Source organism: Muntiacus reevesi, chromosome 12, assembly GCF_963930625.1.
Source record: "Muntiacus reevesi chromosome 12, mMunRee1.1, whole genome shotgun sequence".
NCBI lineage: Eukaryota > Metazoa > Chordata > Mammalia > Artiodactyla > Cervidae > Muntiacus > Muntiacus reevesi.
The window spans coordinates 54,021,138-54,048,923 of NC_089260.1; the positions used below are offsets into that span (position 1 = coordinate 54,021,138).

Genomic DNA, 27,786 nt, shown 5'->3' on the forward strand with positions numbered 1-27,786 from the left:
TTTATGACAACATTGGACACATTTATTTGCATCACTGGCCAGGGACAAAAACTCTTAAGGAGAAATCCTGAGGTACTTTATCAACAACACATATCATGACAATGTTTTCAGAGGTCCACTGTGGTGAAAGTGAAGAAAAATCTGCACTTTTTTTTGGTGGAATGAAAACTGAATCAGTGATGGGACACAGAGATAACACTGCTACAACTCAGAACCTCCTGCTCATCAAAGAGATGCATGTGGGAAACGTTACTGACATTTAAAATACTCCATTAAGTCACCTGAACAAAACTGTACATCAAGGAAATTGTGAAAAGGCTTCTCAATGACTTCCAGTGAAAACATTCTTTATTGGTAAGCACACACTTGAAACTTTCTTGATTACACACATCATGCAAAACTGATGTCACACATGGTTGGTTGTTTATTGTAACAATCTCTTCTGATGGGATTATAAATTTTAAAAAGTTACAGTGACCGCAACAGTAAAAAGAATTCAGGAGAACTCTGAAGGAATCAAACACTTCGTAGAACACGTGAAAGTAATGTTCATCCCTCTGGCTGTTTAATTCTCCCTCCCAACGAGAATCTATTTTGGAAAACTCTTATATACAAGAACGGCAGTCATTCATGTATGTGCATCTATAGGCACTCCACCTGATTAAAAAGGAACTACAAGAATAAAACTTCAAATAATTTTACAGGTTTTCTCCATTTTGTTAATCCCAAACAGGGCAATGCCCTTATTTAAAATGTTCACCTGTTTCAGGAGATTATTTCCATATGGATATGACTCTGCTCCTTGAAAACGTAGCTTATACCTGGTAATCCTGTACGGAGACTGACTTTTTGAACTGTCACTTCTGCATTCTCCAGGTTGTTTTCAACCAGCGGGAAGGAACAGAGCTTCCTATTCTGAGAAGTCTCAGGAATATGATGCTTCTTTTACAACATTGAGCACAAGTTTTCTCTGCGGTGGTGAGGCCAACACTTGCAGGTGGGTGGGTGTGGGAGCCCTCCCACTGTCCGCCTCACATAGGCAAATTCAGCTCCTTGAAGAGCCCCCAGTGAAACGTGACATCCAAAGCTCCTACTGGCACATTCTGGTCAACTGGCAGAGTGCAGTTTTCCAGAGACCAAGAAGTGAGTGCTGCCGTTAACAAAGACACAGAAGTGCAGGAGTGGCCTTGGAAAGAGGGTGGAAGAATTAAAAGGAGTGTGGCGGAGAGCCAAAGGAGTGGGGCCATGGATGGGAGTGGCAGTGAGGGCTCCAAGGAGGTGAGGGGTGTGGCAGAGAACAGCTATGTGGCTGTGATGACATGGTTCCTGGAAAAAAGGACCTTTTAAAAAGTTCAAGAGGAAATGAGGCCTGTGCTGAGGCAAAGTGAAGGGAGAGAGATTCCAGCAAATCAGTGGCAGGAAGCTTAGCACTGTGACCGCAGCTGTGTAGAAAGAAAGGGGCGTGAGAGAAACTCAAGACTCTCAGCTGAAGAGATTTCTAAGTGGTGTGGCAGGGGCAGCCTGCTTTCTTTTTACTGATTATAGTCTAGTGTGAGAAAAAATAAATAAGTTGAGGGAAGGACTATTAAAAAAAAAAAAGGAAAAAGGACTTGATGACTTGGAAGGCTTTAGCTTGTGGCAAAGATATTAAAATTCAAAGATTTACTGTCAAGTAGGCCTACTTTAGGGAGAGATAAGACTATGGCCTACTACCTTCTGCTTATACCTGAGAAAGATAGAGAAGGTCACAGAGAGCCAGAAACAGCTGGGTTACCTAGGAAACCTCTGGAAGGAGCCTGTGGTCTAATGGAGTGAATCTCTATAACATACACAGAAGATCCACAGGCGTCTCAAGAATGTTCCATCAGTAGACATTCCTTTCTTAAAGGGGACAGAGACAACATGAAACGAAAAAAGATGGTTGAGCCTCCTACAATTACACAGACATTACAAGCTGATAGAACTACTTGGCTGCAAACACCTGCTACCTTTCATGAGAAAGGAAAAAAAAGTCTCTGAGAGAAAGTCACACACCTAGAAAGGCTGCTGTGAGTCACAGAAGGCTGTTTCCAGGCCTTCAAGCCGAGAGTAGTTGGCTGAACTTATATAAAGTGCTTGGCACTGGCAGCTCCTGTTTCACCCCATTTTCTAATTTTCTTAAACAGGAATGTTTTTAACAGTTATTCTATGCCTGTTGCGATTATATAACTGGTTTTCTAGGTTCACAGATGGAGAGAAACTGTGTCCCAGGAATCACTCATACCAGATGTTCACTCATACTTGGTTTACATGATTTAAATGAGATTTGGGACATCTGAGTTCATGAGATCCAGGTAAAACTTTGCACTTTTAAGCTGGTGCTGCAGTGGGTCGAAGCTCTTGAGCACCTTTCAGGGTGGAATGTGGATCTTCGGGACAGGAGTGGACTGCAGTAGACAGAATGACCTCCCAAAATGTTCATGTTCTAATCCCGAAGCCAATGAATTTATCAGCCTATATAGTAGAAGAGATTCTGCAGACGGGGTTAAGTCACACATCTGGGGTGAGGAGATTATCCTAGAGTATCCAGGTGAAGCAAATGTAATCGCCAGGGCCCTTAGAAGAAATGAGAATCAAAGCTGGAGGCAGAGGCCGTAAGGATGACAAGATGAGGGGCTTGGCCACAGTGAAGGGATGGATGCCAGCTGAAGAGGCATGAGATGAGCCCTGGTGCACTGGAAGGAACCTGTGATCCACCACCTTTCACGATCAAAGGGACCTCAAGGATCCAGTCCGTAGTAACAGACCTTACGTGGGGAGAGTATCCAGGATCACTTGGTAGACCCAACAAACACAATCTTTCCCGGCTGTCTTCCAAGAGATGTGATGATAGAGGAGTCAGAGGGATAGTGTTGCTGGTTTGGGAGACGCAGAGAGGGGGTCACAGGCCCAGGCATGCAGGTGGCTGCTTGAAGTTGGTGAGGCAAGGACACACATCTCCCCGAGAACCTCCCAAGAGGAACGGTGCCCTGCTGACACCTGCCTGTAGCCCAGCGAGGCCCACGTGAGACCCAGAGAAGCACAAGAAGCCTGGGCTACTGTGAGCCACTATGTCTGTAGTGATTTGTTACAGCAGCAATAAAAGATGAGCCGGGAGAGGTGACCAAAGGTGAAATGGTGTTGGGGAAGAAGAATAAGCTTTTCTCTCACTCCTGCTGCACCTTCCGTCACTCAGCAAACATCTGGCTCCAGCAGAAACGCGGACATTTACGCTGGTGACTCTTCCAGTTCAGTCTCTCTGATGGAATTCACACTTTCATTTCTACCCTTGTTTGGTCTTGCAGTACAATACATTCTGGGTTGAGCACTTACAACAGTGTTTAGTTTACATAGTGGGTCCCCCAGACACACTTGCTAAATGAATAAATGGGGGTGATCAAGACAGGCGCTGCCAGGGACTGTAGTTACTCTCCTTTAAAGTGCAGTTGAACACACTCCTCTGTCTTTGCTTCTGGTTTATGATGGTCATAAAACACAAAGCAAAACTCTATTTTCTGACATGACTAAAATAGCTAAATCAGCAAGTAAAAAGGAGTTTTGTATCTTAATAGGAGAAATGACTATTATATGATCCAAGTATTTAAATATCAGAATACAGACACACTTCCCAGTATACATTACAGAAAAAATTTCAAAGTGTTTGATCAGAAGATTTCTTAATGGCTGCTGATCAATGCAGCATGGAGAAACTTTAGTGCAAATTTTACCAAATGCATTTGTCAAAAATGGGATTTTGTTCATTTTCTCTGCAAACAAGTGCTGTTACATTAACTCTGAGCATGTATCAAATTGATTTGCCTGAATTTTTAAAAGCTATCAATGGAAGCCAGCCCTTTCGGCTAAAACTTCAAACATATGTTACCCTAAGATCTATTCCTAGTCCAAATTTGTCTATCCTAAAGCTGGAAGATTGAAGAATTAAACCAAAATTTATCTGTATAAATAATAAAAATAATTTTTTACGCTCTTAAGTATTTTCCTCACTAATATGGCACATTACTGTTCCTACATGCTACTGCATGGGTAGGACAGTATCATTTTAGCTGCTGGAGTATCACAGTGTTAAGAATATCTGCTTCTTGAAGTGTCAGGCTTTCATCTGTTAACACTTTGTTTGGAAACGAAGTCACGAGAATAAAGTCAAGAGTTGCAAATTCAGGACGAGACTGCACGATAAAGTCCCGGACATCCAGGATCCTGAAGAAATAAGATGAAAATAATTTGTGATATGAAAGTTTTATTGTCATTTAAGCTTTTTAGCTAAGATTAGATAATAATTAAAATAAATCACACAGTCTAATCCTTATTTAAATGTGCTACAACCTTCTTTAATTTCAATGGATGGATTTATCTTGACTTTCAGGTAAAATGTGAGGATTAACTCTGGAGAGTACATAACAGTTACTTTCACTGTAAATACACACAATCTCCAGGTGAGTCGTTCTTTCAAAGAAACATCAACAATGCAACTACACTGAACTACAGGGCTGATTTTTTCAGAGTATAAAATATCTTAGTAGCACATGATCCAGAAAAAGTTACCTCAGATGAGCCTATGTCAACATGAGTCTGTACCTAAGAAAAGTGTTAAAAAAAATTACTTTCATGTAGACACAGTAACTCAACTAAGATCATAAATGTATCTCTTAGTGGGACACAGTGAACAATAAAAATAGCATAACAAATGAATGCTAAAATGACATTTAAAACTGTTTATTTGAAATACTTGATAACAGCACAATTAAACTTTATTTACACTACAAATCTCTATGTAGATTATTAATCCTACAGGGTTAGGGCTTCCCTGATAGCTCAGTTGGTAAAGAATCCGCCTGCAATGCAGGAGACATGGATTTGATCCCTAGGCTGGCAAGATCCCCTGGAGAAGGGAAAGGTTATCCACTCCAGCATTCTGGCCTGGAAAAGTCCATGGACTTTAGTATAGTCAATGGGTCTTAAAGAATCTGACACGACTGCGACTTTCACTTCCAATCAGGGTTATCATAAATTTTTAAAGAAGTAAAGTCCAAATAAGGTTTTACTAAAGTAAATCAAATCTGATTAAACTTTTCCTGGTTTTAGCAACAGCGCAAAATGACAGCTTTTAACAATTTTCTTTATTTCTAAGTGGTATCTGCATCTGCATTAGTATTTGGACAGTTTATAGAGGATGTTAAGTACTAATTGTTTGACTTATTTCAAGTTCTTCTGTCAAAAACTTACTTCAAAAGTAAACCTAAGCAATTTCATAATTTTCCTGATTCAAGCTGCACCCAGATTTACAAAGATAAGTCACCCTGAGCTTACCTGTGTGTACTGTTGAATCTCTGTATCAAACGGCTCCCGTCTGCTAACCTGATCTGGATTTTGGTGGTTGGCATGGAATCGTCAATAAGAACCACTGCACTGAATAGTGACTTCTCCTCCTCTTCTGGGGAGGAAGGTGTACTGACTATTTCAGGTGTGAGGCTACGAAAGAATAATTAAAGAGTTAGAACATAAATATGAACACGTAAGACGCACGACACACTGTAGACAGTAGAAGCACCACTCAGACCTACAGCTGACTCTCTAGGCATCCTGCCCTCACATCTGCACCAGCAAGAACAGAGCTTCCTTTGGGATATCCTATTTCTCTTGCAAACTCTTTTATTAAAATTATTCTGGGTCCTACAATTCTAATTTAGTTTATCCAACTTCTTTTGAAAGCCTAACTCTGGATTTCTTCCTCCTTCATCTCTTTGAAATTCCATGAGACTGTTGGGCACAATAGTCTTTAGTCAGAAACCCAAGCAACTTGGAGTTTATGTCCAAGACTGACCATGAGCACAGACAGATTTCAGATCCCAGCTTTGTCAATTTGTGTGAGCTTGAGTATGTAAATTAATCTCTTATGAATCCCAGTTCTATCATTTATAAAATGGAAATAATAATGTAATGAAAGTCTGTTCTAGTAATACAGTGATTGAAACAGTGTTTCAAGAGGTATCAGCTATATGTGTACATATCATCAATACTAAGCTATTAATTTAAACTTAGTTGATACTACTTTAAAAATCTTATTTAAGTAGTTACTGTTTTACAAAAAAGAAGTAATGAGAAATTTAATATATGGTGATGACAGTAAACAGACTCTGTATGATTTCAATACCTTTAGACCATGAAATTTTTGCATCTTGTTTCATACCCCTGGATATGTTCCAATGTCTCCTAGTTTACAGTCTATGGGGAACCTGAATAAAATTTGTATCCTACTGTTATATGAAAACTGTATAAAACTTAATTACATTGAGTTGGGTGATAGTGCTTTTCAGGTCTACTATATAATTCTCCTTCTCTGTATATTCTTTCTATTAATTTTTGAGAGTTTGTTATTGAAACTTTAACTAAAGATCTTACTTTATCAACTTAATATATGGTGATGAGTATATAATGAGCCTTGTGTGATATGATCTCTTACCAGTGGACCATGGTTACAAGTGACCACAGTGCCTTCTAATGCTAGCAGGATGACCCGTAATTGTAAGCTGAGAGTGAACGTCAAAAACAGAGTGCTCTTTTAGTTAAGCAATTAAAACAAAAGCAGCCAAGTTCGTTAAAGACATCACATCTTAGTCTTATCTCAGTTATCTTTTAAGGGATCTTTTGACAATCTTGATGTTTATTCTTTCAAATATTGAGACTTAGATGGGTCCCTATCTTACTTTTGGAAGGAAAAAAAAAAACAAAAACCCATATATCTGTTAGTATAGAGGCCCCGTGAACATTTGTGCTTTATTCTAGTACAGATCGAGATCATTATGGCTCTTCTTCCCACCCAAAAGTTTTCTCAACCTATACATCCAAGTGGGACAAGTAATTGGCACTTTCTGCTACAGTTTGCCTTTCCTTAGCTACCTCCTGACACATATTACAGAACCGATTTCAGAATGTATGTGATAAAGATATGGAAAAGGAGAAAATGATGATTTGCAGTCACTACTCAGGTAGTATTAAGGAATTTCCTGTCAAGTTTGTAATTCAGGGTTGAAAGAGCTATACCACCAAGGTGGGTTACTGTGCCCACAGGAGGACGGGAGGCAATGAACCAAGGGGCTTCTTCCCTCTCCCTCCGCGTCCCTATTCCCAGGTCTCCATGCTGTCTTCACCACCAGTAGCACATTCAATTTCTGGAGTGAGGGAGGCGCCGTGGCTCACAGCATGGATCCAGGAGCCTGACTCCAGGGCTGATTTTGCCACTCGTCAGACATGTGACCGGCGGCAAGATGCTTCACCTCTCTGTGCCCAAGTTCCCTCAGTTGTAAAACAGAGACAGCTGCACTATTGCAAAGATGAAATTAATTAGATCTGTAAGCACGTCAGTGCTTCTATATAGTTGGCTAATGTTTTAACTACTGTCCTAACAACAACCAGGGGAGGAAAAGGTGCCTGTCACCCTGCGGGCAGACGGGTCTGGGCTTCACTCCATGATGCCAAGCTGCCTCGCACTGCTCCTTCTGTGCCTTAATGCTTTCTGTTTAGAAAGATTCAGACCAGCTAAGCTACTTCCCAAAACACGAGAAAAAAGTGCAGGGTGGGAACTCTAAGAAAAGCTTTCATGCATTTCTTAGTATGATGTGTGTGTGTGTCAAAGTGAAATTACATGGAATAACAGTGAAAGACAGGTATAAGGAACTGACACTGAGTTCTTCCCTGTGCTGAGAAACGAAACGGGAAGAGAGAACCACTGTGTACAAGGCAACTGAGAAGAACTTGGAAAGGAAGGAGGCACCTGAACAGGAACACAGGGCACCCTAGAGGGCGTGGTGGCGACATAGCCAAGGCCCAACTCAACATACCACCTGCAACGACGCGTGGACAGTGGAAGGTCACGTTTACTGGCACACATTATTATGTTTATAAAGAGTCCAGTCATGGCTACCTATGAAGGAGTTCATCATACACCATGCCACACTCACTGGTTTCTAAATTGTGCTCAGCAAATTCCTGGGGTTCACTGTCTGGAGATTTCTAAGGCAATCCCCTCTTTCTGCAATCAGAGTTTCCATAACCTGAAGAAAGAGTTTGGCTGCTTAAAATATATTGAAAATAACCAACTTAAGGATATTGCTTTGGCTGTTAAGAGCTTATTCTTACAGCAGAGAGATGCTTAAAACTATGATCTAAGATATTCACTGTTTTATCTAATCAATAATTTCCCCCTGTGAACCCACATAATCATAATCATAAACAGGCAGGATGGCACAGTGGTAAAAATCATGCACTCTGGAGACAGAGTGCCTGGTGTGAACCTCACGCTCTAACCACTTCCTGGCTTAACTACTCTGGAAGAACTACTACACCTGCAAATGGAGTGGTGAGAGGCGCTATGTCAAGGAGCTGCTGTGAAGATGAAATGGGTTCATGTCTGTAAAGGTGCTGACAGAGTCAGGGATATGCAAAGATCTGTTGTCTAAGTATAACATTACCTACTAACACTATCACCAGAATTGCACATCTGATTCCATCAGCGAGGAGTCTTCACAATTCTTATCTTAGTTTTTACTCTCTAGGTTATTTTGCTCTCATTCTCAAAGAAAATTCATGTTGAACAAAGACAAGTGTCTTTCTCACTTTATGATTTTACCTTCCAAGTTTCTGTCCTTCTCCACTAAAAGCCTTGAACCTCAACCGAGGCTTTACGTATTCTTGATCCTGATGGTCCTCCATGTCCAAATTCAAGTGTCCTCCATGAACCAGTCGCTGAAGCTCCAGGGGAATCTCTCTTAAAAAAAGAAAACCCACAATGAGATATGACCGCACATCTGTCAGAATGGCGTTCATCAAACAGAGCACAAATAACAAGTGCTGGCAAGGATGTAGAGAAAAGAAAACCTGTATCCTGTTGGTGGGAGTGCTTCTGACAGTTAGAGCACTAAACTGTGGGATGGCATTTATACCTCAGTAAGCAACAGAAAATCCCCATGAGGACCTAACAGGTAATGCAGTATTTCTTTCTAACACCCTGGTGTAAGGCTGGAAGTTTGACAGGGGTGGTTTTGATTATCGTCTGATTCGTGTGTGCCACCCTCCTGTAGGCAACTGTTGTTTTTTTTGTATCGTATTAATATGCTTTGAACTTTTCAGGAACTCACCTGCCACATGAACCAAAGAAAGATTGTACTTTGTTTTGTCTGGAACTTAGTCAAGTCTAGTCTAGTATAGTATAGCGTAGTATAGTATATAGTATAGTATAGAGTACACACATATACTATAGTATATGTATAGTAATTAAGTTGCTAACTTCACACACCTCACTACTCCATTATTCTCATTTGTCATATCTACATGATAAGTACGAGGCTGCAAACAGGTGTGCAGTCTGTGTGTATGCGTGCTCAGCTCCTCAATCATATCCAACTCTTTGAAACCCCATAGACTGTAGCTCACCTGGCTCCTGTGTCCATGGGATTTTCCAGGCAAAAATACTAGAGTCGGTTGCCATTTCCTTCTCCAAGGGATCTTCCCAACCCAGGAATCTAACCCGAGTCTCCTGTATTGACAAGTGGATTCTTCACCACTGAGCTACCTGGGAACCAAGCTATCTACCTTGTTATATTTTGGTTATGTTATGAAATATGTGTAATTTCATGATAAATTACCTTCCTTTACTTTTTCACCATATTTAAGATAAATGTTACATGAAACTTATAAACATAATATGCATAGACTGATTATTTTATCTATAAACACTTCCTTGAGGATAGTGAAGATGGTGTTACAAAATATGTCATAAAGCAGGGGGTAATGATTATATAGCTGACAAACACTATCTGACCATCAATCATTTTTTTTCAAGGCACCTTTTCTAAAATTGTTCTTGATCATAATTTGAACTTGAGGATACGGTGTGGCTCAAATTAAAACATTCCCTTGGTATTCCAAGACTGAACGTTAGCCTACAAAGTTCATGGAGTATTTTCATTTAATAATAAATTAGTTTGGATCTTTATGACAGCACACTCATCACCGACATGGTCTTTCCTTCTCCCATCCTGAAGTAAGCGTTATTTCAACAGTCCTGGTGATCTGCACCAGGCAGAAGAGCACTCTCCCCGGCCCCAGCTGCTCCCAGTCTGCTCACTGACTCTGCAAACTCCCAAGCCCGTGGCCCTGACCTCACCTCTTGACCTTGCATTTACCACCAGCACACACCGCCTGCCGGAACAGCCTCCCACCTTTCTCAACGACTTCCTTACAAATTACTGCATGTTTTATGGAACCTTTTTCGGTATTCTGATATTATCTGAGAGAATTCAACTTCAAAATCCAAGCAAATTAATGTCCTAAAATGCCTTTCCTTCAGAGTTCCACCTCCACTCCCCTCCTACCACTCTGCTAGGATAAATTTCACTGCCTGGAAAAGCCCCACCTTCAATTCCTGGATTGTTCTGGGCCCTTCACTGCTACTCACATTTCCCAGCTCATAACCAGCCTGATGTCTTTCTTTCGTTGCATTCCTACTTAGGGATGATCACTTATCAGCTAGTGAAAAATAAACAGCTCTTGTAGCAAAATCACTCAAGTCCTTGTCCTTCAGCCACAAGGGCTGGTGAGTTACAACATTCTTTAGATGGGTCAGGGCACTGTAAATTTGGTTTCAAAAATTTTAACTTCAAACTAACCTTCTGAATTCTTCTGCCAGCAGTAATGCCATTTAAAAAGATTTCTAATATAAGCAGCTTTCAGGCATACATGCAGTGAGTCACCCTGTCAACAGTAAGCAGGACAGTGGCTTAGCAGATGGGCAGACACCTACTGATCAATTCACAAATTTATGACACCATGATGCTGCTTCTCAGAACTGGGACCATAGCTTCATCAGATTTTAAAAGGAACCAACGTCTACTGCTCCCCCCACCAAGTTAAGAACCAGTGACTTACAGATAGAAATGTGTCCTTTATATACTTAAAAATACCCTTCCCCGAAGCAACCACTTACAGAATATATTCCCGTATTTCACTCTTAAAAACCTGTGGAGCACTGCTGACTGGTGGCCTGTTTAAAAAAACAAACAAACAAAAAACTTCTACCCTCAGTAACAGACAAAATCTAAGTAACACATATCTTACCCTCTTTTAACAGACTCCAAAAACTGGGCATTTGTTGGGTCACTGTAAGGTCTCAATTCTCCATCATCCAAGCTGAAACCATTGCTCCACAGTTTAAGCAAAATCTGAACCTTTCGAGCATAGAAAAAAGAAATACAAGAATGCGTCTGTATTAAACAATTTTAATTTTCAAACATGTTATTTACTACTTATTTACAGTATGAAGTACATACTTCCCTGGTGGTCCAGTGGTTAAGAATCTGCCTGCCAATGCCGAGGAAATGGGTTCGATCCCTGGTTGGGGAGCTAAGATCCCACGTGCTGTGGGGCAATTAAGTCCATGTGACACAACTACCAAGTCCAAGCTCTAAAGACTGTGCTCCACAACAAGAGAATCCACTGCAATGAGAAGCCTGAACACTGCAACTAGAGAGTAGCCCCATTCGCTTCAACTACAGAAATGAAGACCAGTACAGCCAAAAATAAAAACAACAACAAAAAACAACCAAATATTTAAAAAACATACATAGCTTCTGGTACTATCCTTTATTTTATTCAGGTCAAATGAGGACATAAATGGAAATGCGCGTGTTTCCTGAGATTTGTATTTGGCTTAACAAACTGACAATGGCTAAAATATCAAAGGTGCCACTGGTGGAGCCTGGCCTTGCAGCACAATTATTTCTAATTCACTGAGAAGACCAAAGTTGTGAGAGAAGCCACTGCCACTCCACATCCACTCTTCCCCTTCATCTGTACTCATATTCTTCTCTGCTTCAAGTCAGGGAGCACAGTGGAATCTCCAGTGACCCTCCAAAGTAAAACTATTCATCATGTTGAAAATGAGATGGTTAACTCCAAAATTTCAAAAAGCAAAAACAAAGATTGACTTTAGGCATTTCTATGTTTGTGCATGTGTGTTGTGTCCAACTCTTTCTGACCATGTGGACTGTATGTAGCCTGCCAGGTTCCTCTGTCCATGGGATTCTCTAGGCAACAACACTGGAGTGGACTGCCATTTCCGTCTCCAGGGGATCTTCCCAATCCAGGGATGGAACCCACGTCTCTTGTATCTCCTGTACTGGCAGGTGGTTGTTATGACTTGGGCCACTTGGGAAGCCCAATGTTTCTATGTATATAACTCAGCTAATTCTATACCATGATGGTATGCCATTTATAATAATTATTATGACATTTACGTAACTCATTTTGACAGTGAATGATACATTCTTTCACAAATGGCTATATATCTCTAAGTGCAAGGCACACTTGAGATACAAGACACAAAATTTGAATCTGAAAACTTACACATTAGTCTTTTTAATCAATACTTCAAAAAATAACAGAAAAAGAGGTTTTCAATTTTTAATTTTATAACAAACAGTAGTAACTAGTGGCAAAAATGGACAATTTCTCATTTTTATTATTGTACCTACATCTTGCAACTGATTTTCTCCATAGATGTATTCAGATTGCTTATAAAAGGAATTACCCAATCTGTATCCTCCACCTGTAAAAGACTAAAAGCACACAGCAAGTGGGTTAAAAATTCAGTCTTATTAAAGCAAAATGTATGATAATGTATGATACATATTTTAAAACTAGATCAATTATAATTAGCCACACTGGTTTATACTTTCCAGGAAATTTTTACATTAAAATAAACGTTCTATGTTATAGAGATGTATACTCTAGTAAATTGCTTTCTTCCCATAAAAACATTAGTGACTCAGAAGCTGAAATAACTTATGCCAATCTTAAATTAGGAAATATATTCATACACTGAAATAATATTTTTAAGTAGAAACAGACTTTTAAAACTCACCATTAATATTTTATAACGTCTTACAATAAAATTATAATTCTTGAATCATATTTGACAAAGCATTAAGAGCTTCATAGAGAAAGGAAGAATTTAATAAAGTGAGTATAAATTACCCTGAAGAAAAGCTCCATACTTATTTTATAAGCAGCTTTGATTCAACTATAACGAATCAACTGAACTGCACTTTTTATTTTGTTACACTAATTACAAGCTCTTCTATTTTTCAGGTGAGGTAGCTTATGAAGTAAAAACGCCATTCCTTTTAATTATTATTCATCTCATATATGGGTTTTAATCACCACATTCACAGAAATGTTAAGAAACTGCTTTAACTTTTGATTAATAGATTACAGACTTTGAAAAATAATGGAAATATCTGAAACAGAAATACACATAGAAATAGTGTTTGCAAATAATATAAAAATCTACAGCAGATCAAGTATCCTGATAGCATATTTAGTTTTAAAGCCTCAGCCCTTACCTTAGATTTGTCATCACCCGAGGCTCTTGTGGCTTCATTCAGAGGGACAGCCCCGTGTTCCCTTGCCTCTCTGAAAAGTTCATTCACAATTTTCCCAGTTGAAGGTTGAACTATATGTAATCCACTGCATTCATGTTCACTTGAATAGAACCTTTAAATATTGTAAAGTTCATGAATAAAAACAGAATGTAAGCATAAACTACTTTAAAGCAAAAGACTACACAGTTTTAGGAAATGACTTTTACTTAAAAAGAGCCATTTCTATGGCTTTTGTGGAAGTACTTAATTTTAAAGTCAGGATCGAGGAATTAAGAAGTAAAGAGTTCATTCATCTACTTTCTCATGGAGTTTGCGGAAATGCTGGTAGCAGGCTCAGCATCCCACCTGAGAACTAGCTTGCTTCTTCCTCCCTCCCGCTCTGCGACTGCTGATCTACGGTGTGATCCTGGGAAAGCACTGCCCACAGCCAGAAGCTGAGTCTCTTCCCCAGAGGAACCCACATTTCACAGGACTTGGTTAGTGAAGAGCCCTCTAGATTTAGACAATGTGAACATCTAAATTCACAGGCCTAAACATACCTTATTCCTCAGAGAGCTCTGACTGAAAAATTAACCTCCACCTCATGTTAAAGGTTGTAATTTCCCTGTGTTACAGGGTTTCCTTGGTGGCTCAGATGATAAAGAATCTGCTTGCAATGCAGGAAGCCTGGGTTAGATCCCTGAAGAAGGGCATGGCAACCCACTCCAGTGTTCTTGCCTGGAGAATTCCATGGAAAGAGGCACCTGGTGAGCTACAGTCCATGGGGTCACAAAGAGTCGGACATGACTGAATGACTAACACTTTCACACTTTGTCACTATGTTAAAGGTAAATAATTCAGACCACAATTTTCTCAATGTGTTAACTATGCAGTGAATCATTTCTCCTCTCTTTTCAATCTCCTCATAAAAGCTTCCTTCACATAAATTAGCACACTATTTTATCTTTCAAGGTTTCTTCCAACCAAGAATGTCAGAAAATATAACCAGTGAAATATAAACATGGCGACTTTCAGAATAAGATGAAAATCAAAGCTCACTTCCTGAACTACCCACACCCTCCAGTCCAGTTCCCCATTTACACTGAACTCTGACTCAGAAAATGAAACAGAGGGGGAAAATTCTATCAGCACTGAAGACCAGGAACAGAATCACCTTCAAGGCTTTCTCCAAATGAGTACATGCAAAATGAAACAGGAAAAGGAAGGGAAGCTCTACTCTCAACTCACTGTCCATGAAGGAAAGATCCAAGAGGAGAACAGTGGACACCAGCAGACCCGAACTAACAAGGCTGGTTCACAGCTGGGGCAGCTGGGCGCACTCCAAGCTCCTAGTGCCCTGGGGAGGGACGTAAGGCCCAAGTTTACCCAGAACAGGAGCCAACCGAAGCCCTCCTGCCAAGCTGACCCTCAGAGGTCCCCGTGCAACAAAGCAAGGCCACGCACTGCCATGGCTGGCTTTAAGACGGGTCAGTGCAAGAAGCCAGTAGTCATGTAGGGATGTGAGAGCTATAAAGAATGCTGAGTGCCAAAGAATTGATACTTTCAAACTACAGTGCTGGAGAAGACTCTTGAGAGTCCGCTGGACAGCAAGGAGATCAAACCAGTCAACCCTAAAGGAAATCAACCCTGAATACTCATTGGAAGAACTGATGCTGAAGCTCAAATACTTTGGCCATCGGATGTGAACAGCTGACTCATTGGAAAATGCTGGGAGAGACTGAAGGCAGGAGGAGAAGGGGGTGACAAAGGATGAGATGGTTGGATGGCATCACCAAATCAATGGATATGAGTTTGAGCAGACTCCGGTAGATGGTGAAGGTCAGGGAGGCCTTGCATGCTGCAGCTGATGGGGCTGCAAAGAGTCGGACACGGCGACTGAAAAACAGGGCAAGAAAGAGCCTGACAGATATGCCTTAAATGGCAGTATGAGAAGGAAAGGGGGAGGGAGGGAAGGGGAGGGAGTGGGGAGCTTCTGCAGCAGGCTCTCGCTGTTGTCCCGGGTCCCTGATCTCAACAGCCCAGTCACAAAGCTCCTTCCTCTCAGTCTCGCTGAGAAAGACCTTACAGGAAAAACCGGGCACAGGGAAAGATTTACTAACTTCTTTACGGTCTCTGAATTTTTATTACCGGTGTAAGAAATCTCTGCCTGCCTCGAGGTCTATTTTCTTCTAGAAATTTTATTGTTTCCCTTTTATATTTAGATCCACAATCCATCTTTCGCCTCTTTCATAAGTATGCCTATATACTTACTTATCTCTTGCTCTATTTCAACTCATCTGATCATCGTTTGTCCCTGCCCAGAGATAACAATTTCCTCCGTAGAGATGACTCTCAAATATAGGTTTTTAGAGCCTCTTTCTTATGGTCCACTGCTGAACTGAAAAGCACCTACTTGAATCCAGTTTATCTCTTCCCATGAATGATCACATTTTCCTTAGGTACTAGGATTAAGAACTTTTCAGAGTTCTCTCCCACTCTCTTACTCTCTTTTCCATGTCATCACATTTCTATTCCACATCATCATGTTTCTACAATAAATTCTTTTGAAAGTATCCACACCAATGTCACCCTTTCTCCTCCATTCCACTGACACCACCCTAATCCTAGTCCTAAATTTTACCAGCATAAATTTGGATTACTGCAGTTGTTTTTTTCTTGATGTCTTCTTATCCTGTTTTCCCCATTATTCTTTATTTTAAATGGTCCTGCCAGTCCTATTTTTCTAAAGGTACTATAATAACTAACATTTATCAAGTGCTCATTAAATCCTCATAAAAATGGTATTAACTCCATTTTACAAATAAGAAATACTGAAGTTTAGGGAATTAAAAGACTTGTCCACTGCCAAAATCTTATTAGAACAGAGAGGAGAAAAACAACTGAGGTGCGTCTATGACTAGAAACAGTTTTTATCACTATAATTTTTATTGTAAAATTTACAGTAAAACCATATACTGGCTTTCCCCTTTCCACATAAGCACAGCTTTACCTGGCCTTCCAGGTTGGCTGTGCTGTGGCTGCATCCAGGACTGGACATGTAATTTGTGGGCCCAGCACCAAAATGAAAGTGGGAGTCTCCTTGTTCAAAATGTGTTAAGAATTTCCAGGCAGTAAGAGCAAAGTTGTCCAGCAAATGAAAACCAGAAAAGTCAGTTTTCATTCCAATCCCAAAGAAAGGCAATGCCAAATAATGTTCAAATTACCACACAATTGCACTCATCTCACATGCTAGCAAAGTAATGCTCAAGATTCTCCAAGCGAGGCTTCAACAGTATGTGAACCAAGAACTTCCAGATCTTCAAGTTGGATTTAGAAAAGGCAGAGGAACCAGAGATCAAACTGCCAAATCCAATGGATCACAGAAAAAGCAAGAAAATTTCAGAAGAACATCTACTTCTGCTTCACTGACTACACTAAAGTTTTTAACTGTGTGGATCACAACAAACTGTGGAAAATCCTTAAAGAGATGGAAACACCAGGTCACCCTACTGCCTCCTGAGAAATCTGTATGCAGGTCAAGAAGCAACAGTTAAAACTGGACTTGGAACAATAACTGGTTCCAAATTGGGAAAGGAGTACGTCGGGGTTGTATATTGTCACCTTGCTTATTTAACTTATATGCAGCGTACAGCTAGCAAAATGCTGGGCTGGATAGAGCACAAGCTATAAGCAGGATTGCTGGGAGAAATATCAATAACCTCAGATATGAGATGACACCACTCTTATGGCAGAAAGCAAAGAAGAACTAAAGAGTCTCTTGATGAAAAGTGAAAGAGGAGCGTGAAAATGCTGGCTTAAAACTTAACATTCAAAAAACTAAGATCATGGCATCTGCTCCCATCACTTCATTGCAAATAGATGGGGCAACAGTGAAAACAGTGATAGACTTTAATTTCTTGCACTCCAAAATCACTGCAGTTGGTGACTGCAGCCATGAAATTAAAAGACACTTGCTCCTTGGAAGAAAAGCTATGACCAACATAGACAGCATATTTAAAAAGCAGAGACATTACTTTACCAAGAAAGGTCTGTATAGTCAAAGTTGTGGTTTTTCCAGCAGTCACATATGGATGTGAGAGTTGGACCAAAAAGAAAACTGAGCACCAAAGAATTGATGCTTTTGAACTGTGGTGTTGGAGAAGACTCTTGAGAGTCTCTTGGACAGCGAGATCAAACCAGTCAATCCTAAAGGAAATCAGTCCTGAATATTCATCGGAAGGACTGATGCTGAAGTTGAAACTCCAGTACTTTGGCCATCTGATGCGAAGAACTGGCTCACTGGAAAAAGACCCTGATGCTGGGAAAGACTGAAGGCAGGAGAAGAAAGGGATGACAGAGGATGAGATGGTTGGATGGCATCACTGGCTAGATGGACATGAGTTTGAACAAGCTCTGGGAGTTGGTGATGGACAGGGAAGCCTGGCGTGCTACAGTACATGGGGTTGCAAAGAGTTGGACACGACTGAGCGACTGAACTGAACTGAAGAGCAAAGCATTAAAGCAAGCTCGAGGCCCTTCCCAGTAGGTTCTCTGGATGCACACTGAGGCCCCACATCCTTGAAGTAGGCCTTGGTAGCACCCCGCCTGTCCATCTTCACCGGCCACGAGGCTACCAAAGTTCTGCTGCTCCTCTTCAGCTCCATCCTGTCACTTCTATTACCTTTTCCTTCTAGGCTTTTTCTGCCCTTGTCTTCTAGTCATCTTTAAAGGCCCAGCCAGGTACCCACACTGTGCCAGATATTGTGAACACCTGTCTAACTAAATTAGTAAAATCATACTAGGATCTAATGACTTGCAGGGAACATTTTTTTAAGTTCTTATATTTTTGAAGAAGAAGAGTTACATTTTTAAAGTCCTATTTGTGACAGAGAACCTTTTGTGGATGAATATGTAAAAGCAGGTGTCAGGCTATCTTCTGTGAACTTTTCTATAGATCCTGTCCCTCCTTTTGTTTAAAACAGATCAAGTTATGTCTAGACTACAGAAACTTCACATGATGGTCACACTGAAAACAAACTGGCTTAAAACAACAATGAACAGATGAATATTTTGATATTTAAAGTTGCCCAAGAAGGTGGACCATGAAGTAAGTGGACCATTTCTGTACCAGACAAAGCAGCAGACAGGCAATGAAATCAGGCAGGTGTCACTGCCAAATGTGAAGCCAACAGAACTGCATACTTTCTATTAAAAAAATATTACACTTAGCAAAAAGAAAAGATGGCCAATAATTTGGTTCACAATTGTATTTTAAGTGGATCAAACATAGCATAAGCCTCAATATATTTAACACAGCTCCTCCTTTTGGACATGTAAGTAATTCTAGAAATCATATCTGAGGCACTAAGTCCTTAAAAATTGCATTATCAAATTGTAAACATTAATGGCAACATTGTATCAGCATAAAATAAAAAATGATTCACTGAAATATTTTAAGGATTATATTTGAATCTTTAAGGAAAAGATTAATGTAGTAATCTTATTTTAAGAAGTCAAATATTTTGATTTTTTATACCAGCAAATCAAGTCATTCAAAAACTGGTTCAAATTGGGGAAGAATGGTCAAATAACTCATGAGTAAAATTTTGGTACATTAATATTTTAAGCACTTTCAAAGTTTCAGAGACTGTAAAAATTAAGGAAGCAGTTAAAATATATATATGTCTGTGTACATATAATACATATGTATTATATAAATGCGTATACATAACACATATAAATGTCTACATATAACACATATATATTATATAAATGCCTGTGTATAATACATACATATTACATAAATGTCTGTGTATATATAATATATATTACACATATATATACATACATACATATATAATATATATATCTGTGTGTGTATCAGATAAACTAAAGTGAAAGGGAAGGATATTCAGACTATGCCAAGATGACCAATCTGCAGACAATAAAGGAAAGACTGTACCTTCTGGTGGAGTGATGGTGGCAGTCAGCACCCTAACGGAGTGAACAGGGCACCAAGAGTGGGGGAACCTGAAACCATATGGCTCCTGGTGTAACATAATATACAGCAGAAAATATCACTAAGTAGTTCTCTTGACAAGCATGTTTAACAAGAAACTCTTGACAAGCATGTTTAAAGAGAATCTAATTGTGAGGAAACAGTGACCTTGAATGTGGGACACTTTACAAGACATCTGGGCCCAGCTCTTCAATGTTAACGTAATAAGCTTTAGATTAAACAGATGAGCTAAAAGCAGACAATGGAAAGGTAGGAAGAATGCTCTGGATTCAGATTTAAAACAGGCATCATCAGTGAAATGTATGGTTCCTAAATCCTCAAAGCCTCTAAGAGAGAGTACCTGATTATGGACTATGTATCAAATAACATGCAGTTAGCACTCATTTTCTAAGGTGTGAGACGTTATCAAGGAGTGTTTGCATCTTATTGGGTGCGGACTGCAGCCTCTAGGGATGAACTGCTATCACGGCTGCAATTTATTTTCAAGTGGTTGAGTAACAGAGTGTGTGTGCACCAATGAACTGCTACAGCATATAAACAACCGGTGAATATTGGAGCAGACACAGCATATGTTCATTACCCTAATCTTTTGATTATCTATGTATTTGAAAAATTGCAAAATAAAAAGTTGGGGTGAAAATTATAAATTCTAAGTGTTATTCTTTCCATTCAGGTCTGGAAGGAAAGATAGGTCATTTTATCTCCCCTACAGGAAGAAGGAAGGCAGAATAGTGACAAACAAAAAAAGTGATTTCCAGTGAATTTTTCAACTTCTGGAAAAGTAAAAGACTTTCTGAGAATGAGATGTAATGAGGAAATTCAAGTTTCTCCCTAGTAATGAGATTTGTGTACTAAAAAGACATTAATGAACATACACATGGAAATAAGAAAACTCATGACAATAAAATATACCTGGTTTCCATCTCTTAAATCTTCACTGTTGGTTCTTTTTATAGTTCAGGGATTTTAACAACAGCAAATACTATCTATCACTATTAGATGTGTCATCATCCAATGGAAGGAAAGACAGAGTACTGAAGTCACAGATTCTTAAATGGAGAACAAAACACATAGAGGGGTTCCAAGCCTGGGCTTTAAGAAACACATAAACCTTTAAAAATGACTGACAAAGCTGTACATAAATGTTGTTCTAGGGGAAAGAGGGTGTAGCTTTTATGAGATCCTCAATGAGTCCTATGACTCAAAATAGAACCATAGTACCGAAGAAAAATACTACTCAGTATATTATGCTATGAGATGTCTATAAAAACATTAAGTATTTAAGACAATTTTCCCACAATTTTCTTCTCGCTTTCTATTATAGTTTCAGAAATAGTATCTAAAAATATTTAAGAAATTATAGTTAAAAAATTCCCAAGGCCATTTAAAATAATGTGGGATTAGTGAACTAAAAAGGGATACAAGTTTGAAAAACAAAACAAAACTTACCTTTGAGGTGTTGTCTGTGGGCCTTTAAAGGCTGTAGCTTTAGGTCTATCAGATTTGGAAGCTTTGCACTTCACTTCATCTTCATATAATTCTGCCAAGGCCAACTACAGAACAACAGATTTGTTATAAAGTATAAAAACACTAGAAATAAACTCTCCATACAAAAAGTTAGGAGTAGAAAATTAACTTGTAATTGAGTAGTCAAGATTTTTAATGAAAAATGAAGGCTGCTATTTCAGAAGATGACTTCCTTCCAAAATAAAACCACTGCAACTCTCACTAAAATGTCACACATAGTAGCATAAATTAAAGTTACAATAATAGCTTAATTACTTTCAATGAACTATTCAACAGTTTCAAAAACAATTTGGTAACAGATTATTTTCAAAGTTGGACCTATAATTATTTTAAAAATACTTGAAGATCTTTTACACTCATGTCAGCTTGCTCTCATTAGATCCCATAAAAATATTTCATTTCATTCTTCAAGTTTCAAAATCTGAATACATAAAACAATTTCAAAATTATTTAAAAGTTTACCAGACATATAAACTTCTACAGTTTAGGAAAAAAGCTTCTAAAAAATAAAAGACAATGAAATATATATATATAGAGTTTATATAACTGTTAGAAAGCAGTATTACCAAATTATGCTTTATAGATATATGGCTGAATATCGTCTTCAAAATGAAATCAACAAAGCATACTTTTTGAAACTGGAATTTAAAGAAATTATCAAAATATTTCATTATTGTATAAGTTAAATTGTTCCCACTTTTGACATCTTGGCCAACTCAAAGACTTTCCTTAATGGCCCTTGTGGCTATTCAATTAAAACTGGCATGACCTTAATCTTTGGAAAATTAAAAAAACCAAGAAACAGCTCTCCTGCAAAACTCAGATGAAGTACTCCTAGAAACAGGAGAAATATGAAACAATTTCCAGGGATTCTGTCCTCAGTAGGAAAAGAAAAATAGGGAACTGGGGCAAAGTTAAATTTTCTGAAGGTTCTATTAATCAACCTTTAAAATATGCAAGAAACAAGAAAACAAAACTGAAAGGCTTTATTTTTCCCACCTAACTTTTGACCACCACTCCATACATATATGTCAACTTTCATATTTCTATCATGTTAATTTTGCAGGAAACCTTACTTATAAAAGTGTAGTATAGCCTAAAAGACTCTTATTAAAATCCTAACTTAGGTTTTTACTGTATGAGCTTAAGCAAATTATTTAACTTCTCTGAGCTTTAGTTCCCTCATCTTCTAATGTCCACAATAAAGGGATTACATAATGTATGTGAAGCACAAGGCAAATGCTCCATTCCCAGAAGGTAGTATTAGAAACTGCTCAACAATAATTTCTATCACTGTTTCATTTTCCCCAAGATCTTTCTTCCTGCAGTATTTATTATCTATACATCTTCTATGATCTTTTCCTACTATATCTTCTCCAAAAGGGAGAAAGAAACCAACCACCTCCACCATGCACAAAAAATAAATGAGAGAGATGGACAGAGACAGACACTCTAATTACCTGGAACCAAGGTTTTCAGAAATTTTTACCTTCAAAAATTTTCTTCAAAACCATATTCCTTTATGGATTTCCTCATGAGATGATAATATTGTTCTATGAATTATTTTTATGCTATTCCTCCATCAATGGAAATGGTACCTGTTTGTCAAAGGTCTATTATAGCCATCCTTTACAAAGCCTTTTCTAGTTTTCTTAACTAAAGTGATATATCTTTTCTAAATCCTTATAACATATGGCATTCTACTATTGACACATATTAAATATTACATTCTTATCACTTGTATACTTTTCTTACTATTTTATCCCCCCTACTATAATTTAGGCATCTCAAATTGTTTCTAATGCAGAACTGGACAGGCACCCAAAATATTTTTGTTAAATTATGTAGACTACAACACAACAGGAATCATAGAGAGACATGGGTAGATAAATTATGCTACAGATTTAAAAACTGAGATACTGAGTTGGCCAAAAGTTTGCTTGGTTTTTTTTCATAAGCTGTTATGGAAAAATCTGAATTAACTTTTTGGCAAATTTAAAATTTCCTATAGTTTTGTACCTTGTTTTTTGCTTGAAGATTTGAACAAACCCTGTCAATCAAATAATCTATAAAATAAATGAATAATGCAAACAATGCCTTCTGACTCCATGAAATGTGGAACATATATTAATAAAATAGGAATATGGAGAAAATTACATCAGACCAGGGAGTCCAACTAGCTGAAAGGTCCTTGCCATTGTTGGACATCATTAACTTAGAAGAAAATGAATGATATTTAAAGGGAATTAATGCCAGGATCCATGATGTCCCTATAGCATCACATGGTATAAATTCATTAGCTAATTAATGCTATTTGACATAGCAAATGACACCACATCTGAAGAGAAAATAAACTGATGTACTGGTTAAAACCAGTAGAAAATGACAGAAAAATCTCAGCCAGATAAAGGGATAAAAATATATGCATTGTGAAATAATTATGCACTGTGAATTATCAGGACAGATTTCCATGAGCTAAACAACTAAATTATGTGATATTCCAATTACCCAGAGAGAATAAAGTATGTAAGCACTGATAACTTTTTCTCCAGAAGTGGAAATGTAACGAATGTGTGAAAAGGACCTGAAACTGTGGGTAAGAATATCAACAACATAGCAAAAGACTGAAAGTACTGGAACTCCCAGTCTTAGAGAGACAACTGCCAGAAGGTATAATGTTATTGTTTAGTCCCTCAGTCCTGTTCTTTGTGACCCGGTGGACCTCAGCCTGCCAGGCTCCTCTGTCCATGGGATTTTCCAGGCAAGAATACTGGAGTGGGTTGCCATGTCCTCCACCAGGGGATCTTCCCAACCCAGGGGCTGAACCTGCATCTCCTGCACTGGCAGGCAGATTCTTTACCCCTGAGCCACCTGGGAAGATTTACCAGACTTAAATCTAGAAGAGCAACATCAGCATCACCCGGGGGCCCTTTAAAACGCAGGTGCTCAAGCCCTGCCCTGGACCGAAAGAATCAGAAACTCAGGGTGGGGCTCAGGAACCCGTGCTCAAGCAAACCTTTCAAGCGACTCTGGTGCACGTGAAAGCTGAGAACCAAGGATAAGGGACACTGACACCAAGTGGATGAAGGTCGCAGATGACTCTTTTCTCACTGATGGAACTCTCTTCTCTGCCCCACTCAAAGCCTATTCCAAACCCTGGTAAGTACTTAAGTACCCCAATTTCTCCCAAACTCCAACCTATATGGAAATAAAGAAATAAAAACAGAAATCTTTTTCTTTTGATACCATTCTGGAGGAAACCTGGAACAGAGTGTACCTAATCTGTTAACTCCATGTGTGTGGATAGAGGGAAGGGCAGGACAAGAGATAAAGGGCTCTGAAGATGTTCAGAACTACTAATGAACATTGAGGTTTTGGGGGTGAGTACTGTCACTTTGTCATTACTTTGCTAACAAGGATCTGAATAGTTAAAGCTATGGTTTTTCCAGTAGTCATGTATGGATGTGAGAGTTGGACCATAAAGAAGGCTGAGTGCCAAAGAATTGATGCTTTTGAAATGTGGTGTTGCAGAAGACTCTTGAGAGTCCCTTGGACAGCAAGGAGATCCAACCAGTAAATCCTAAAGGAAATCAACCCTGAATACGCATTGGAAGGACTGATGCTAAAGCTGAAACTCCAATACTTTGACCACCTGATGCAAAGAGCCGACTCATTGGAAAAGACCCTGATGCTGGGAAGATGGACGGCAGGAGGAGAAAGGGACAATAGAGGATGAGATGGTTGGATGGCACCACCGACTCAATGCACATGAGCTTGCGTAAGCTCCAGGAGTTGGTGAAGGACAGGGAAGCCTGGCGTGCTGTGGTCCATGGGGTCACAAAGAGTTGGACACAACCGAGTGACTGAACAAGTGTTATGTATTTAAGTAACAGGGGCTTCCCAGGTGGTGCAGAGGAAAAGAACCCACCTGCCAGTGCAGGAGACAGAAGAGACGCGGGTTAGATCTCTGGGTGGGGAAGATCCCCTGCAGTAGGAAATGGCAACCCACTGCAGTATTCTTGCCCGGAGAATCCCATGGACAGAGAAGCCTGGTGGGCTGCAGTCTATGGGCTCTCGAAGAGTTGGACACGACTGAGTACCTACATACTGTCACCAACACTCCTGTCCCAAGCTTCCGCCTTAAATATTCCCAATTCTGGAGGAGGAAGGGAGATAAAATCTACTCTCAATGTGGGACCCACAGGAAATTTCTGCTTTTAGAGAGTCAGAGGCTCACTGTGCTGGGAGGCTTTTGGGGGACAACCATCCATCTTTCCTGGTGTGGTAAATGAGGAAATCTCTCCTATTTAGAGGCTGACAAACGCTACTCTGCACGGCAGCTAAGAAATAGGCATTAAGCGGTACTTCTGCTTGTTCCAATTAGTAACACATCACCCTTCTCCTCAATAATACTGTAAAAGACTCTTAGAGCAAGTTGTCGGGAAAGTAAGAAGTATCTACTGAAAACTGAACTAACTGGGTAACACTTAAAATAAGCACAGCTAGATTAAACAATAAAAGATAATCCAAAAATATTTACTATCCAAGAAACCAGCTGAGAAGAAGAACATTATCCAATTCTTTTAATACACACACTATTTCTTCATATGTCATTACTTTGGTTGTTCTGGGGTTTCTTTGCAAATTCTTCCCATTCTTATTAAATTCTAAAAGAAACATTATTAATACTTAATGTATTTGAAATACCAAATCACATTCATAAAAAAATCAATTATCTACCTACCAAAAAGTAGATAGGAGACTGGGAAAAAAAAAGCTTATTTTCTAATTTATGGTGGGAAGGCATTCTCACAATTAGCGACATCTACAACATCTCCAACAAGTAATCATATCTTAATCCAGTGAACTCAGTCTAAATTTGACAAGTATCAGGTGATTATTAATCAAGCTGTTCTCATTTTTCACATAATAAGAAACAGATTTAAATTAGACTAAGGATATTAGGTCACATAGTTTTAACTTAATAGCATTAGATGGACTAACCAGTGAAAGTTATAGTATTTTTCTCCTTTAAGGGAAAAAGAACCAAATATTTAGTAAGCAAGTCTGAGACAGGGTAATACCAGACTGAAGAGGCACTTTATAGACATTCCTTTATTTCATCCTTGACACCTGTGATCAACATAACCCCCAGTTTATGAATAAAGACACAGGATCAGAGAAGTTAGGACATTTCTCCTATACTCAGGAAACCACTAAGTGGCAAGGTCAAGAAGCAAGCCGAAGTTGTTCTGACCAGAAACACCACTTTCCCGCCAACAGCACATGTTGCCTCTTAGTGATGCTGGTCTTTAACAGACAAGATGAGGTAGATGAAACCTTCCTACTCCTCGATTCTGCTTACTACTACTAAATTGAGTCATAAACACTGCAAATATTTTATCAATACATTGAGTTCCTTTCCTAAGCTGACACTGATCACTCCATTCTTCAAATTCATCACTGTATGCACTGCTTATCTTGGCACTCAATCATCCTCCATCTTAAAAATTTTATGTTAAATACATATGTATCTTATTTTGGCAAACAATGGGTAGAAATGCCTTTCACGCTTCTAGGCACTTCCAGTGTCCCAGCACCAACTGTGGATTTGATGTACTATTTATCTTTGCATTCCCAGAGCTTAGTAGTATGTTATAGAGCATACAGGGCATACGGTCATTATACATTCGTTCAAAGAAGCAGAATGAAGGTGTGACGATAAAAATTATAATAGACCTTTTCTACCAAGCCTTGCAGATGGAGTGACATTCATGTTAACTATAGTCCCTATAGGCGTTTGGGGTTTCCCAGCCGTCTCAGTGGTAAAGAATCCACTTGCCAATGAAGGAGATGGTTGTTCTATCCCTGGGTTGGGAAGATCCCCTGGAGAAGGAAATGGCAATCCATTCCAGCATTCTTGCCTGGAGAATCCCATGGACAGAGGAGCCGGGCTATAGTCCATAGGGTCGCAAACCACGACTGAGCGACTGAGCACACACAGATCTTTACTTTTTGAATGTTATCAATCATTTTACAAAGGGATAGTTAAAAAAAAAAACCACAAAAAACCCTAAAATGAGTAGCGTGAAGCACCTGGCAAAGCAAGATTCGGGGCGCTGATACTGAGGCAATTAATGTCAATGTCCTGTAGCATTACAAAGTTTTACATCCCTGTTTCTTACGTGCAACGTTTTCTAGACTATAGCAGTTACGACTATGGTGCGAGCCGTAGGATGAAATACTTTTTTAGTTCACTCTGAAAGGGAAAAGCTCTCTGATAAAAAGGAACTATTTTTATATTTAAATAAGCCAGAAACAGCATTCGAGAGAAACAAGACCAAACCGGCTTCCTTGTGACTCGACTTCCCCACGGCCACCTCAGCGCTTCCTTCTGCAGAAGTCTGACCGGAGCGTCAACCAGTGAAGCATTCAACTAGCCCCTCAAAGAAGCCATTCAGAATCAACAGCTGCTTCTTAAACGGCAAGAGGGGTGGAGGGGAAACGCCTCCAGGACACCCGAGAGCGCGGGGCGCCGACACTCGTTTCTCCCGACGCCCCTGCCCGGAGTGCACCCCGGGGGAGACCCACGGAGTCCGAGTTCGGTCCCCGGGCGGGTCTGAGGAAGCTCTGCCGCGACCCGGACGGCCCCACACATTCCCCCGCCGCACCTGCAAGTCCCGCGCGCTTGGGGGCCGCGGCCCCGCCGCCCTCAGCTCCTCCTCGCCCGCTTCTCCGCCGCCGCCCTCCGCCATCTTTCACCGCTCCTAGCGCCGCCGCCGCCGA

General features: G+C 39.6%; 1 protein-coding gene across 1 annotated transcript; it reads right to left on the reverse strand.

The window, feature by feature from the left end:
• UBXN2B (UBX domain protein 2B) lies at positions 1-27,786 on the reverse strand. The gene is made up of 8 exons (XM_065903206.1): positions 27,672-27,786; positions 20,923-21,026; positions 13,437-13,587; positions 12,567-12,650; positions 11,152-11,261; positions 8,666-8,803; positions 5,347-5,508; positions 1-4,236 (listed from the first exon to the last, which is right to left on the reverse strand). The coding sequence occupies exons 1-8, from the start codon at positions 27,753-27,755 to the stop codon at positions 4,074-4,076; spliced, it is 996 nt and encodes a 331-aa protein (XP_065759278.1). The 5' UTR covers positions 27,756-27,786; the 3' UTR covers positions 1-4,073.